General features: G+C 35.5%; 1 protein-coding gene across 1 annotated transcript in view; it reads right to left on the minus strand.

The window, feature by feature from the left end:
• The window catches only part of TAF2 (TATA-box binding protein associated factor 2), an 85,733-nt gene extending 75,699 nt beyond the window's left edge, over positions 1-10,034 (minus strand). Inside the window, exons 1-6 of the mRNA XM_051971031.1 lie at positions 9,672-10,034; positions 6,633-6,687; positions 4,479-4,639; positions 2,480-2,598; positions 1,154-1,295; positions 49-280 (exon numbers count right to left, since the gene is read on the minus strand). Of these exons, the coding sequence (XP_051826991.1) occupies positions 49-280; positions 1,154-1,295; positions 2,480-2,598; positions 4,479-4,639; positions 6,633-6,687; positions 9,672-9,754 (792 nt within the window). The 5' untranslated portion in view covers positions 9,755-10,034. The remainder of the gene's footprint in view (positions 1-48; positions 281-1,153; positions 1,296-2,479; positions 2,599-4,478; positions 4,640-6,632; positions 6,688-9,671) is intronic.
• Positions 10,035-14,404: the final 4,370 nt, after the last annotated feature.

Consider the following 14,404-nt stretch of genomic DNA (forward strand, 5'->3'; position numbering starts at 1 on the left):
ATATAAAAAAATATTTTTACAGTATATAAGAGATAAAGATATAATTACCTCATGCATGTAAGGATCCACAAGGATTTCAAAAGGTCCAATTGCCAGAGAAATATTTGATGCTGCTGTTGGAATAGGAAGCATGTAATGGAAGGTCTTCTTCCGCATATCATGAGTATAAATAGTTTCTACTAAGTCTCCATTAGATACTGCAACCATTGCAGCATCTACTGTATATTCTAATTTCCATGTGCATAGTTCAGAATATGAATCAACGCAAGGAAACCAAAATCTGAAAAAAATAAAACAATTTACGTGTGTTTATATATGTGTATGTGAATATACACAAACATATAGTTCAGAAAATGTTTTTAAAAAAACTGATAACTATACTTGGGAGTACAGTTTTTATTAGTAGTATTATTTCTTTAATTTCAGGCAGTATATTATTACTTCACTTATTTGGCTAAGAAATACTATGATAGTTAACTTCACCTAATTCTAATAAAGAGCACTTATTTCCATAGCTTTATTAATTATGTTATAAAAACAGTACAGTAAAAGGTACTTGGGCATATTAATAACTCAAATAACCCTAAAAGGATTTAAACTGTTCCTATTTCCAAGTAATCAAAGAAACAATCTGCACCAGTATTTTCAACTTAACTAATATTCATATACTGTTATCTCTGTAAAATAAATGTGCTTATAGATCAACACAATGATCAACTATGATTGTTGATGACTGGATGTTGTCTAGCTTTACAGAGCAATTACTTGTGTTAGATAAACTTCATTCGGTTGTTAGTATAGTGAGTGTAGGGACAAAAGTTCAATGTTAATGAGTCAATGATACAAAAAATCAAGAAAAAGGAAGAAGAAATTGATCTCGCTGTATATAAAGCTGCTCCAGAAAGTGCTAAAGTAACTTTTGTGACTAAAGATTCTCAGTAAACTAATTTTGTTTTTCTCTAAGGAGAAATGGTTCAGTATTCATTAACTTAGTGTTCATAGTGACTTTTAGAGAATAATAAGAATCATGTGTACTTTATAAAATATTAAGTGTCTTGCCTAAGAATCAATGAAACTCAAAGATGAGGTCAGTCATAAACTGACTTTCTACTAGGATCCTACTTAAGTAACATATAATTATTAATGTTCTGACCTTGTAGAATTCTGATATCCACAAGAGAAAACATGAGCACCTCTCTCTGCCATGCTTCCTTCTACATTCGGTACCACAAAATGAAGGCCCCCTTTTGGTTGATCCAAAGAAAAATTAATGTGTACTTTCAGAACCTTTAATTCTAAAACAAAAACAAACAAGTTGATCAAATCAGAAACATATTAATGTGCATATCACTTTCAGATTATTATTTTTCTTTATAAAATACCTGAAAGTAAAGGTTTTTATATTCCCTCAGTCTGACTCTCTCAGGTAAAAAAAAAAAAACAAAGTTTCATTTTTCATTCATTTTAGCAGGCTAAAACTAATTGTACTTGTATTTAGTACAATTAAAAAAAACTAATTACTAGTAAATTCAAAGATATATTATAGTTTCAAAGAATACATTCTCTTACTTTTTAATACATGGGACATTTCCTGTTTTTTTTCTCTGTAGGTCAATGACTCTAGGAAGAAAAATTAGTCTCTTCATGCCTGGTATAAATATAGTGGACCTGTTATTTCATCTCCGTGTGAAAATTCCTTCTGTCAATGCAGATGAGCACTATTTTACAAGTTTAATGTGATTTTCCCTAAATGAAGATTTTACCATCTGATTCTCATAGGGTATTAATTCCAGAGCAATTAGTATAAAATATAAGCTATTTTTGTATTTTAAACAACTAGCCCTAAGATATCTTCCCTGACTTATCCAACCCACATCTCCTTCCAGCACTCTAATCCAATCAAACTGCCCTCCTCTCTATTCATTACACACAGGGATATATCTCTCATCTCTGTGCCCCATGCCTGGAATGCATTCTCTCTTCTCCACCCCACAAAGTTCCTTTGTAACTTTTTAAAATTTAAACATTGCCTACTTCTCAAACTCTTTCTAAATTCTAGCCCCAACTGCAAACCTGCTTTCAATAGCTATCTTGAGTTTATTCTGTATATACTTAGATATTAACATCCTTGAGAATAAGGATTATTTCTTTATATTTGTGTTCCCATGGCTTAGCACATTGTCATGTAGCTGGTCCTTAATATTAGTTGCCTGAAGGCGCTGAAAGATTAATTGACTTTCCCTGGTCTACTGTGAGTCAAAAGCAGAAGCTGGATCCAGGTTACTTTAACTCCATCTCAATCCATTATTTCTTGGTGCTTTTTATACATGTACATAGAAAACACACACACACACACACACACACACACACACTTAATTTTAACTTAATAATTTGTAATTCTCTTTAAAGTATTCTTTCCTACAAAAAATAGGAATCTAATTTCATTTAATCATGAAATGATATAATTTTAATACTTTACCATCAACATGTTTCCAAAGCTCTGATGGAACTTTAATGCAAAGTTCCCCATTTCCAGCATCAGGATCAACAGCACTAACTGCAGCAGCATAAGCATTGGAAAAATAGTTGAGATTTCTTCTGCAAGGTAAATTTAATCAAATAATAAAAACCATATTGAAGAATTGTGATTTACCATCTGCTTTTGATCTGAGTCTATGATTTTATTTATTTCTGGAACTCCCAAGGGAAAAAAAATCCCTTTACCAATGAACGAATGAAGCATTTATTAAACATTATACTAAGTGCTGACAATATAAAGGAAAAAGCAAAAAACTCATATGTACCAGAAAAATTCATACAGTAGATCTTTTTGTAGTGGTAAAGAAATGGAAAGTAAAAAAAGTGGTCTTCAATTTGAGAATGACTGAATTATGATATGTATATGATATATTATCTGTGTGTGTGTGTGTGTGTGTGTGTGTGTGTGTGTGTGTATGTGTGTGTGTGTGGTAGGTACTAGGTAATACAATATAATATTATGTACTATGTAAAATTGTGAAGGAAAAGGCTTAAGAGAAAACTGAAAAATCTTATATGAATTGATGCAAAGTGAGCAGAGAAGAACAATTTTTATACAATAACAACAATGCAGTATAGACAACTTTAAAAACTTATGACTTAGCAATGCAATGACCAAGCACAATTTCAAAAGATTGATGAAGATACATGCTACCTATTTCTTTAGAGATGATGGTCTAAAGACAAAAACTAAGACAAATATATTTTTAAACAAGACATTTGTAGAAAGTTGTTTTGTTTTATTATGCATATTTATGACAAGGATTTTGTTTTTCTTATTTTTCAATAGAAAATGGAGTAGGAACAAAAAATAAAATTGTTTAAAAATGGAAAAAAGAATAAAAGATTAAAAGAATAAGCACAATATTTGGCTCTAGAAAGTCTGAGGATTAATTCAATAATTTTCATGGGTTCTAACAACATCTAATGATTTTCCCTCTCCAATGATCTTATTATGAAAAACTTCAGACCACTTATAATTCAGGAGATTAGCTAAGATAGAAGAGGATGAAATAGGACAGCTAAAGGTTCTACCCCAACTACTCCATCAAAAATCTTTAATAGCATATCCAACTGAATAGTGACTGGGAAATCTAAAGAAAAAAAGGAATAGGTTCATCTATTCAGATAAGTGACTAGAGGAAGAATCATAGTTCCTCTAGGTCGAATACAGAGCCTGACCTAGGAACAGAACAGAACCATTACACTATTACTCTAACCAAGGAAAAGAACCTTTGGAGCCAAACCATGAAGCATAATAAGGCTATTATCATTCTAGATTTAACCTAGACTCAGAGCACAGAGCAAGCTCCTCAGTATGATGCTTTTAACCTACGAATGGGAAAATAAGGGTAAATAAATAGTTCAATATTTCTGAACATCCAGAACTTTCTAGCTAGCTGATAAGGGCTACTGCTGGAACAGGAACTGCCTGCTGAAACATTACCTAGGGGCAAGTTTGTAGGCATGTTATCTAGAACCAAACCAAGGTCTGAAACCTAAAAACCCAAGACAACTATTCCTCTAATAAATGCCTGCTGATTTGTTGAAAATGGCAGTTATATGATTTAATGATTAAATGCTTTAATGCAGATCATCTAAAAACCCTTAATTCCAGGAAACTAAAATCCAGAAATGTAAACATAACTTACCAAGGTCATAGGTAATAATTAGCAGAATCAAAATTCTAACCACATTAAGAATACACTATTATAAGTTCACTGGGGAGAATACAATACAAGTAGCAAAACACCCTTTCAACCCCATATGAAAAGAATATTCTCAGGAAAATGAGATGTAAAAAAAAAAGATGAATGTAAAAATATTATTCAACATACAGATAACTAGTAAACTAAGAAAAACCTGCCAGTGAAAAAGTTAATATTATTCAACAATATCAAGCTTTCATTATCTCTAGATTTTAAAAATGAATTACTTACTGCTTTGATTCATGGTGACAAACTTCTAGTGTAGGGTCATTATAAATAAAAGCTGCCTCCAAATCATTGACCCTTACTCTGTATATTCTGCACTGTTTACTATTTAACTTAATTCTATTCAAGTTTGCAACTGTGGGAAATATTGTAAGTTCCACAAATCCCTGTAAAAATATAGAAAAATAAATTTAATTCATTATATCAAAGATTTCTTTATTTAAAACATTAATTTCTATACATTTATATACATATTGGTGAATACATTTTTCAGAGGAAGAAAGGGAAAGAGGAGGATATTACTATCAGTCTCAGTGGATCAAATAAATTGAGATCAATTCTATTCTTCAATAAAAGTTTACTAACTTAGTATCTTAAACTAGGAGTAAAGAACCAGTAGATAAAGAAAATGACTTCAATCAATGAAAACAATGACATGATTATCAAATCTGCAGGTAAACAAAGCTATGAGTTCTACCTAAAATTTTGTAGAACAACCATGATCCAAAAAAGTTTTTGAGCAATGAGACTCCTGGTCTAAATCTAATCGTGCAATATGGATAAATATAAATCTTCTAAAACTTAAGCTTCAAAAATAGAAATCAATTTTACAACTTAGGGGACATTGGCAAGATAGTAGTGAATTTGAAAAAGATTTAAGGATTTTATGAATTATCTACACCAGTCAAAAAAATCTTAATAACATTTTAGGTTACACTAGGAGGAATGCTATTCCTCCTAGCAGGAAAGTGTTATACTCTACCCCAAGCAGTCATACAGAGTAATACTTTTCCTTCTGAACATCACAAAGCTTGGAGAGTGAAGGTACAGAAGAAAATAACAAGGTTAATAAATGATTTAAAAAAAAAAAAAAGATTATGCCTAATAAGAAACAGTTTAAAGGAAATGGAGATGTTTAACAGAGAGGTATATAATAGCTATCTTCAGGTACCTGTACCTGAAAGGCTGGTTCCTTAGAAAAGAGAAAAACATGGCCAAACAAGTGAAAGCTAAAGATAAAAAGGATTACTTTACCTTACTTGGTTATATTTTCAATCCTCCACTATAGTTCTTAAAGCAAAGAATAATAAGCATTTTTTAGGAATGTTGAGCTCATTCATGATTAAAGATATAAGTGGAATTGATGACTTCCTCAAGTCTCTTCTAACTCAGATTTTTAAACATTAGCACAATAATTCTGTGGCTACATCCATAAAACCCCAAAATTAATGTAAAGTTGATGAGCTTCTGGAGCATCAAACTGAAATATTCTAAAAGACTCAATAGAAAATATTCCAAAAGTGTTAACTTACTGAGAAACATTTTTTTATTTAATTTTACACTATGGCTTAAAATAAAAGATTGTCAGGAAGAAGAGTAAATGGCTCAAGAAGGAGTTGTCTGACCATTTGCCAAGTAAAAAAAATTTTTAGAGGCAAAGGGGGAATGAGGACAAAAAGATGGAAAGTGAGACTAAACTGAAGTTTAATGCTACTTGTAGTCAATGGTTTCTTTAAAAGATGAAAAGTGTTTTACAGAAACTGATAAATCCCTAATTTATAAATTTTGGGCCTACTGACAAATAAGAAAAACAAGAACAAATGAAGAAATAAGAGATAAAAGGCCTTTCCTTAAGTTGAAAGTATTGCTAACAATTTATACACCAAGGAAAGAGTTGGCTTCATTTCAGTAACATGTTACCAATCTAAAACCTTTTTTTTTTTTAAACCCAGATATATCTGAAGGGGAAAAACACATAAGCTATATTAGGTGTTAAAAGGTCATGAAAATAGGTTGGACTTGCACTCAGAGAATCAAATTAACCTTGTTTTTCCCAGTAGTTTTAATAATTTTGTTTAATTGGTTTTCTAGTCCACAGCAAATTACAAGTACCATCTTCTAAAAGAATAACATCACTAATGGACAGGTAAGTAGCAAAGTGGATAAGAGTGCCAAGATTGGAATCAGGAAGACACAGCTTCCCTCAGCTGTGACACAGGTCACTGTTTGTCTCACTTTCTTTATTTGTAAAATAAGTTGGAGAAGGAGATGACAAGCCACTTCAGTATATTTGTGAAGAAAACTGCAAATGAGGTCACAAAAAGCCAGACTGAAACAAGTGAACAACAACATTAAGTACAGGAAGAGGAATACACTTACCACAACAGACTTTCTCTGGAAGTTTATGTTGTTGATGCAAACCACCTGGTGGGTTGTATAAAAATAAACAAACAAACAAATAAATAAATAAAAGGAAAGATAAAAACAGGTAGCACTGCTAGTTTTTCATAAAATTATTTTTAAATACCTTATAATTCTACTAAATACAAAAACATATTTTAAAAAGCTAAATAAACATTACTTTCTTTTGTTTATCTTTACATGATTAGTGTATCTCAAAATAGTAAAATAAAGAATATTTGTTGTACTAAAACTATTTTCATTATTTCATTAAAAATACTTGTTGAATATTATAGCAAAAAATTGCAGATATTAAAACTATGTTGGCTGTTTTCTCAGACATTCTCTCATTTCCCACCTATTGTACTCATTTTGGACTTTTTAAAGTGCTCCACTATTCCCCCAGCCCCAGCCCAGCCTCCCTAGGGAAATCTCATCCTGCAAGATTCAATCAGCCTTGTTATTCAGATCATCTCATCAGTACCATCTGCCCCTCTTATTGGAGGGTGGAGCCATAAAACTCCATTTAAGGAGAAAAACAAGACACACTGCTCACTTTTTCACCCTGCTGCATTCACTTTGGACTTGACTTCTCCAGGATCACTGTTTTAGCACTTTAACTTCTTCACAATGACCCCCATACCAGGTACCTTTTCTTTTCCCTTCTCTTTTCCACTTTCTTCTCTCTAGCTTCAAGTCCCACCTAAAAGTCTTATTTTTTTTTTTTTACTGGAAACCTTTCTCAACTCTTCTTAATCCCTAGTGCCTTCCCTGTTAATTATTTCCTATTTATTTTATACATAGCTTGATGATATATATGGGTGTATGTATATACATATATATGTGTGTGTGTATATATATTTACGTATGTGTGTAGATATATATTTTTAATACACATATATTTATATGTTGTCTCCATTAGATTTTTAAAGTCCTTGATAGTTGGAACTTTCTTTTTTGTATCTGTATCCCCAGCACCTAATACAGTGTTTAGCACACATGGCAGATACTTAATAAATGTTTATTGACTATTAACTACACTCAACCTTTAAACATCACTTTCACCAGCTTGGAGGTAATATGTTACAGTGGGAAAAGATTCAATTTGGAATCAGAGGACATAGCTTTTTAAAAAACTGACTACTGACTCTAGTCATTTTTTAAAACTGAATCTTGTAATTCTAGTGAAGTGTGAGGGATTGAGAACACAAGCAGATTGTTTAACTTCTCTGGGAAAGACAATCAGAGGTGAGAAAGAGACTGATCTTCAGGGAAAGTGAAGTGCTGGGCCTGTGACTTTCCTCAATGCAGACTCCAGAAAATTTCAGGTTATACTACTTTCACCCCATCTGACAGTAGTAACTTAGATGTCTAGTGTGCTATGAAGTTACAGAGCAGTCAAACGAACTCTTTATCTCTTCAGATTCAAAACAACCCTGTGGGCCAAAAAAGGCATACATTATACCCCTTTTACAGACCCCTTTTTACAGAAATTCAGAAAAATTAAGGGACTTAAAAAAAAGATTTGGTTTTGGAATAGACCTTGGAAATTATCTAGTATAGTACTTCCATTTTACAAATGAAAAAAACTCTGGCCCAAAGAAATTAAGTAATTTCCCCATCATTATACAATTAGTAGCTGAACTAAGATTTGAACTCAGATCTTGGAACTCCAAAGCCTTTTAATTCCACAATGCTATCTCATTGTTCAAGGCTACCTGGATAGTAAAAAGAAAGGAATCAGAACTCAAAATCACACCTTCTGACTCTGTTTCATTTTATTTCATTCATTCATTCATTCATTCATTGACCTATTTTGTTTAACATCCTATATATAGGAATCAGCTAGCTTAGGGAGTAATAATTTCCCTTTTCTTTAGGACAAAATCTTCAAGCACTGGTCAAGATGACAACATGATAGGATGTTATAGAGGGGATTCTTGACCAGGTTTAAACTCAATGCTTTCTATTATGTTTCCAAACTCTTGCACTCTATTTAGCTAAAATAAAAATAACTGACACTGACTTGGTGTCTCAAAGTTTTTCAGTCCTTTTACATAAATTATCCTAATTGAATCTCACAACAACCTCCCCAGCTAGATATTACAGTGATTATTAAAATGTGAGGTGAATTCAGCAGTTTATCCAAAACCTCTTCCTCAGCTAGGTTTCTAATTCTGGGTCCCCACCTCAAGGCAAAAAGATAAAACTACATCCCTACTGCCCATCTGCAGAACTTCTTCCCAGAAGCACCAGGATATGGCTGCAAGAGCTGCACCCAAGAGCATGGGTATAGGTACTACAGGCAATCCAGAATCCTTCACAAACTGATTAGACAATCTATCATCCTTCAGAGTCCAACTTCACCATAAAGTTTAATTCCTCTAACCTTCATACTGTTCTCTGTATGCCCCATGCTCCTAACACTAGAGCTAGGCACACAAAGTAGTAATGATAATGCAGTACAGAAGTTGAACATATGTATGATCATATTTGAGACAGTGTGGTAGAGTGGTAAGAAGGTTTGCTCTGGAGTCCGAGGAGATAGTTTCTAAACCTAGCTCTCCTACCCACTATCTGGGAGACCTTGGATTGAATCTTTTTCTTGGCCTCATTCCCCATATCTAAAATGAGATAGTTAAATTCCAAGATCTCTAAAATCCTTGCTAGCTTTCCTGATGGAAAGTGACACATTTTGTAAGTTTCATTTAATAACGATGGTTGATGTTTACTTTGTATATATCCTCTATATGCTTGGAGGTATTAACTCTTCCCCAACTCGAACCGTCCGGAGTTCAGTCCCCTCCTCTTTTACAGCCAGGTAAACTAATGCACATAGAGATTAATTTCACAGGGATGTAATGTTATCACTGACTCCACATGCTCAGAGATGCGGCACAGAACGAGCTCTCCCTCCCCAGATGATCCGGCTGGACACCAGCTCCCCGGGGCTCCAAGGCCACTTCTTTTTTTTGTTACAACCCCAGACGTAAGAAAACAATGAGAGGAGATACTCATAGTTTATAGGGTCTCGGGCTCTCGAATCCCTTGTCGCCTTTCTTCCTGTTCATCTTGCAGGGCTCTAAGCCAGTGGGCGGCATGAAGAAAGGAGAAGGGACTCGCTCTGTCCCCTCCCCTTCGGTTTATCGGGCATTCCCCGGTTCCCCCAGTCCAACGACTCTTGCTCAGGCGGCGGCAGCAGCTATGGCCTCACTGTCCGAGCCCAAAGTCCGTCAACATCAAGAAAACCATGACCCGCTCAGACCCTCCCTCGCTCTGGCCGCTGCCCGTCAGTTCGGACCACCTCCTGGCTCCGCTACTCGCGGAGAGGGTCCCCGCGAGGACTCGGTGCTCCCGCGCGCGACCGTTCCTCCAGCGCAGCAGCAGCCGGCGCCTTATGGAGAGCCGGCTCCGCCAGCTCCCAGGAGCCTCAGCCGCGGACTGACGTAGGCCTCATCACCTTTATCTTCCGGCGCGCCGCCGGAAGTGGCGCGCGACGAGGGCGTTGCATCCGGAAGTTGCTTGCCCAGGGTATAGGAAAGGAAGTCCGTTTTAAAATATATTTCAAACGTTCGAATAGCAGTGCTACTTATTTCAGTCGATGTGGGGACCCGACATTGAGATGGAGGTAACCGAATATCAGGGAGTGGGGGGAGCAGGCGTTAAATAAGCGCTAGTGGACTGACTACCTTTAAAGTCTCAACCTTTGGAGTATGAGCTCTAAGAGCAGCAACTTTATTTGCTTTTCTGTTCCCCCTCTTAGCGCGGCATCTGACAAGTAGTAGCTGCTTATTAAATGCTTGTTGAATGACGGTTAGGAAGCTAGAGAAGCCAAGAGGCGGAGATGAAGTGGGAGAGAATTTCAACCTTGGGGGACAACCTGGAACGAGACACAGGGTTGGGAGAGTGTCTACTTGGACAAAAACATTGGATTGCAGTGTTTGGAGGGGGAGGGGAGAAGGGACACGCGAGTCAGGAAGGACTTCGAATGCCAAATAAGAATTTCATATTTGATCCTGGAAATAATGGAGGCAGGGGGAAGGAATCGGGGTGACAAGGTGTGACCTGTACTGCCCCATCATTGCTTTAGACAAAGGCCAGAGTTGAGTGATCCTAACTTCCTAATGTGTTGTAGGGTTTTAGTGATCCCCTTAAGTGTCTGGAGAGTTGGAAAGGTCCTGGCGTCTGGAAGACCTAGGCACACATTCAGCCTCAGACACTTAATAGAGGTGTTATCCCAGGACAATCAACCTATTTCCTTCTGATTCTTTAACTGTAAAATAGGATAGCAGTAACTCTTAGCTCCCAAGATTACTGTGAGGATCAAATGAGATAATTAAAACATGTTGCACAGTTCCTGATATTTAATAAGAGCTATATGAATGTTAGCTGTTACTCCATTACTCAGCACTTAGTAAATGTTAACTGATTGTCAGACAACCTTCCTAAATTCATATTTCCCCTGCCCCTAACACTTGTTCAATTAAAAATAAAAATATTCGGGACTTAAATGTTAAGATTCATAATAAGGGCCACATTACAGTAGCTATTAATGTTATTAACTTCGTGTAGTTTTTTTGGTTTGGTTTTGTTTTTAACTAAAACCGACCGTGGACCTCTGCTAGAGAGCAGCTTTAAAAGATCATATATTTGGAATTAAAGATCAATTTCTGTACCAATGATTCTTAATAACTTTGTGTCGTGGGCTTCTTTTGCAATCTGGTGAAGCATAAGTTTACCTTCCCCAAATGTTTTTAAATATATTAATACAAAGGATTAAAAAAAAAAAAGTTACATTGAAATAGCCAGATTTTTAAAAAACAAATTCATGGACTCCACTTTAAGAACCTGTCTAAAAACATCTCCTTCATTTTAAAGATGAAGAAACAGATCAAAAGACATGAATTGACTAGCCCAAGATCAAATTCAAACCTTACTTTTCTGATCCCTAACCCACCATTTAATTTACTAGATCACACTGCCTCTGAAATGTGACTACATTCACATAATCCTGTAGAATTAGTAGAAAAATAATTATGTGGTGGCATAAAAGGATCATATACTGCTTCCAATTAGAATTCAATACTTTTTCAATGGAAAAATACTGCTGCTTTCTATATGTAACAGAATGGGATAAAACAACTCCAATGTGAAGAATGAATGTTCTGGAGCTTGAAGGCAACCAAACTTACTTAACAGCTTCCTGAGTCCAAGTTTGCTGTTAATATTTAATTTTTTTTTTTTCCTAATGGGAACATGATATGAGATAAAGGTAATTTAGGAATAGAAAATTTGGGGGTTGTAAAAGACAAGAATGCAGATGTACTATTGATGGAACTGTGAATTAATACAGTCATAATGGAAAGCAGTTTGGAATTTTGCAAATAAAGTGACTAAAATCTTTTGCCTCAGTTTCTTTTCGTCAGTATATAGCCCAAGGTCATTGTTAAAAAAAAAAAAATTATATACACCTAAGTATTTATAACAGTATTCTTTGTAGTAGCAAAGAACTGGAAACAAAGTAGACATCTACCTGCTAAAGAATAACTAAACATATTGCAGTACATGAAAGTAATGGAATATTATTATACTCTTGTGACTTTGCCTTCTTATTTTGCTACTATGGCTCCCTAATGTTGCTGAGTTCTTCCCAGAACTTTAATTTTAAATAAAGTCCCAAACTTTCTTCCTATATGGACTTTGCCACCTTGAAACAGTACTTTCCCTGTTTCCCTTTTCAAAGGTCAGGTATTGTCTTCCTCAATTAGAATGTAAACTCCTTGAGGGCAAGTACTATCCTCTTTGCTTGTTTTGGTATTCCCAGTTTAGCAGAATATCTTTCATAGCCTAAATTATTAAGTAATTGTCATGAAAAAATGAATACAGAGACAGAAAATGTATTGTTACAAAGTAAAAGTAAGCTGACCAAAAAAGATTGGGTTGTATTCCTGGTCCTATTTTATGACTGAGCAATTTGCTTTGTGCTTGGTTTCCTTATGTAGTAAGTGGTTTGGACTCCCATTATCTTTCTATCTTGTCTTTGATTTCAGGTTACAAAAAGCCTCAAACCTTACTGATCCCAAATGTATTTATTATAGAATTCTTCTAGTAGACAAAGGGTACTGCAGAAGCATATGTCCTAAATTTGCCTCCACCACCACCTTGGGTTTTTGTGGCACACACAATATTTGTCAAGTAAGCTGAGTTTTTAAGTAGTGGGTAGAATTGAGGACAGAGAGCCTTCCAGGGCATTAGAGACAGCCTTAAAAAAATGCCTGGAACCAAGAGAGAAAGTTTTTTGCTCACAATAGACAGGAGGCCAGTGTCACTGAATCAAATAGTATATGTTGGGAAGTTAGGTATAAGAAAACTGAAAAGGTATGAAGAGGTTTGAATGCCAAATTATTTTGTATTTAATGCTGGAGGTGATAGGAAGTCAATGGAATTTATTGAGTAGGGAATATAGACTCTGGTTAGATCTGAACTTTAATCATCTTAGTAGTTGAATGGATGATGAACTAGAATAAGGAGAGAGATGTGAGGCAGGAAGACCCAGCAGTAGGCTATTACACTACTGAAATAGTGTATGAGGTGATGATGGCCTTCATTAGAAGAATGGTAGCATCAGCAGACAAAAGGGGCCATATTCCAGAAATGTTGCAAAGAAAAAAATTAAGGTCTTAGCAACAGCCCAAATTTGTGCATTTTGCCTCCACAATATATCTCATTTTTCTCCACAGATAAGATCCTAGTTCAGGTCTTTATCTTCTCACTTGGAATACTACAATAGTCTCCCAATTAGACTCCCTACTGTCAGTCTCTTATCTTTAAAAATCCATCTTCCACTTAGCTGACAAAATAAGTTTTCCTAATATACATATCTAACCATGTCCCTCCCCTATTTGAGTCATCTCTATTGGCTCCTAATTTTCTTCTGAATTAAAAACTAATCAGCTTGACATTTAAAGCCCTTTACAACCAGGATCCAGGCTACTTTTCCAAGGCTTACTGGACATTATTCCCCTTCAAACATTCCTTATTTCAGCCAAACTCATTAACTGCTCTTCCTTAATCAGCTTTCTTTCTGCCCCTCTGCCTTTTACAACCATCCCTCATGCATGAGATGTTCCTCCTAATCGTTGCCTCTTAGAATCCCTTGTTTACTTCCTGTAGTGTGCTTTCTAGAGCCCCCAAATTGGGGTGCCAAAATATACCATCTGAACTAGCTCTTTGGAGGATCTCAGAACCAGCCTGAGTCCTTGGTCTTAGTGGAATAGTGATGAAGGCAGGAGACCCACGAGGATGGTCAAAGATGGAATCCATATATTTCCAGTCCACTCAGCCCCTAAATACTTTAGTATGATTATATCACTACAGCACACTGAGCATGTACCAACTATATCACCAAAGCACACTGAGGCAAGTGTTAACTATAAGCACCCTGCTATTGATATGTTACTATAAGTAACCCTTGCTTCAAGTAGAATACAGGTGGTCACACCCTCCTTGACTTCTCAGGAAGGGTGAGAGCCTTAGGGAAGATGGGAAGTGGAACCACACATTGTCAACAGGTAACCTCGGGGCTGAAGGGTCTTATACCTTACCCAGAGTTCCCTCACTAGTTGCGGCACTCTACAACTTCCAGGCTCAGTTCTCACATACTGTAGCCTCCTTTAAAATGAAAGCTCCTTGAAGGCAAGGACCACTTTTCATTTTATCTTTACATCTTCAGCTCCTAGACATTTCATTGA

This window comes from Antechinus flavipes, chromosome 1, assembly GCF_016432865.1.
Source record: "Antechinus flavipes isolate AdamAnt ecotype Samford, QLD, Australia chromosome 1, AdamAnt_v2, whole genome shotgun sequence".
Taxonomy (NCBI): domain Eukaryota; kingdom Metazoa; phylum Chordata; class Mammalia; order Dasyuromorphia; family Dasyuridae; genus Antechinus; species Antechinus flavipes.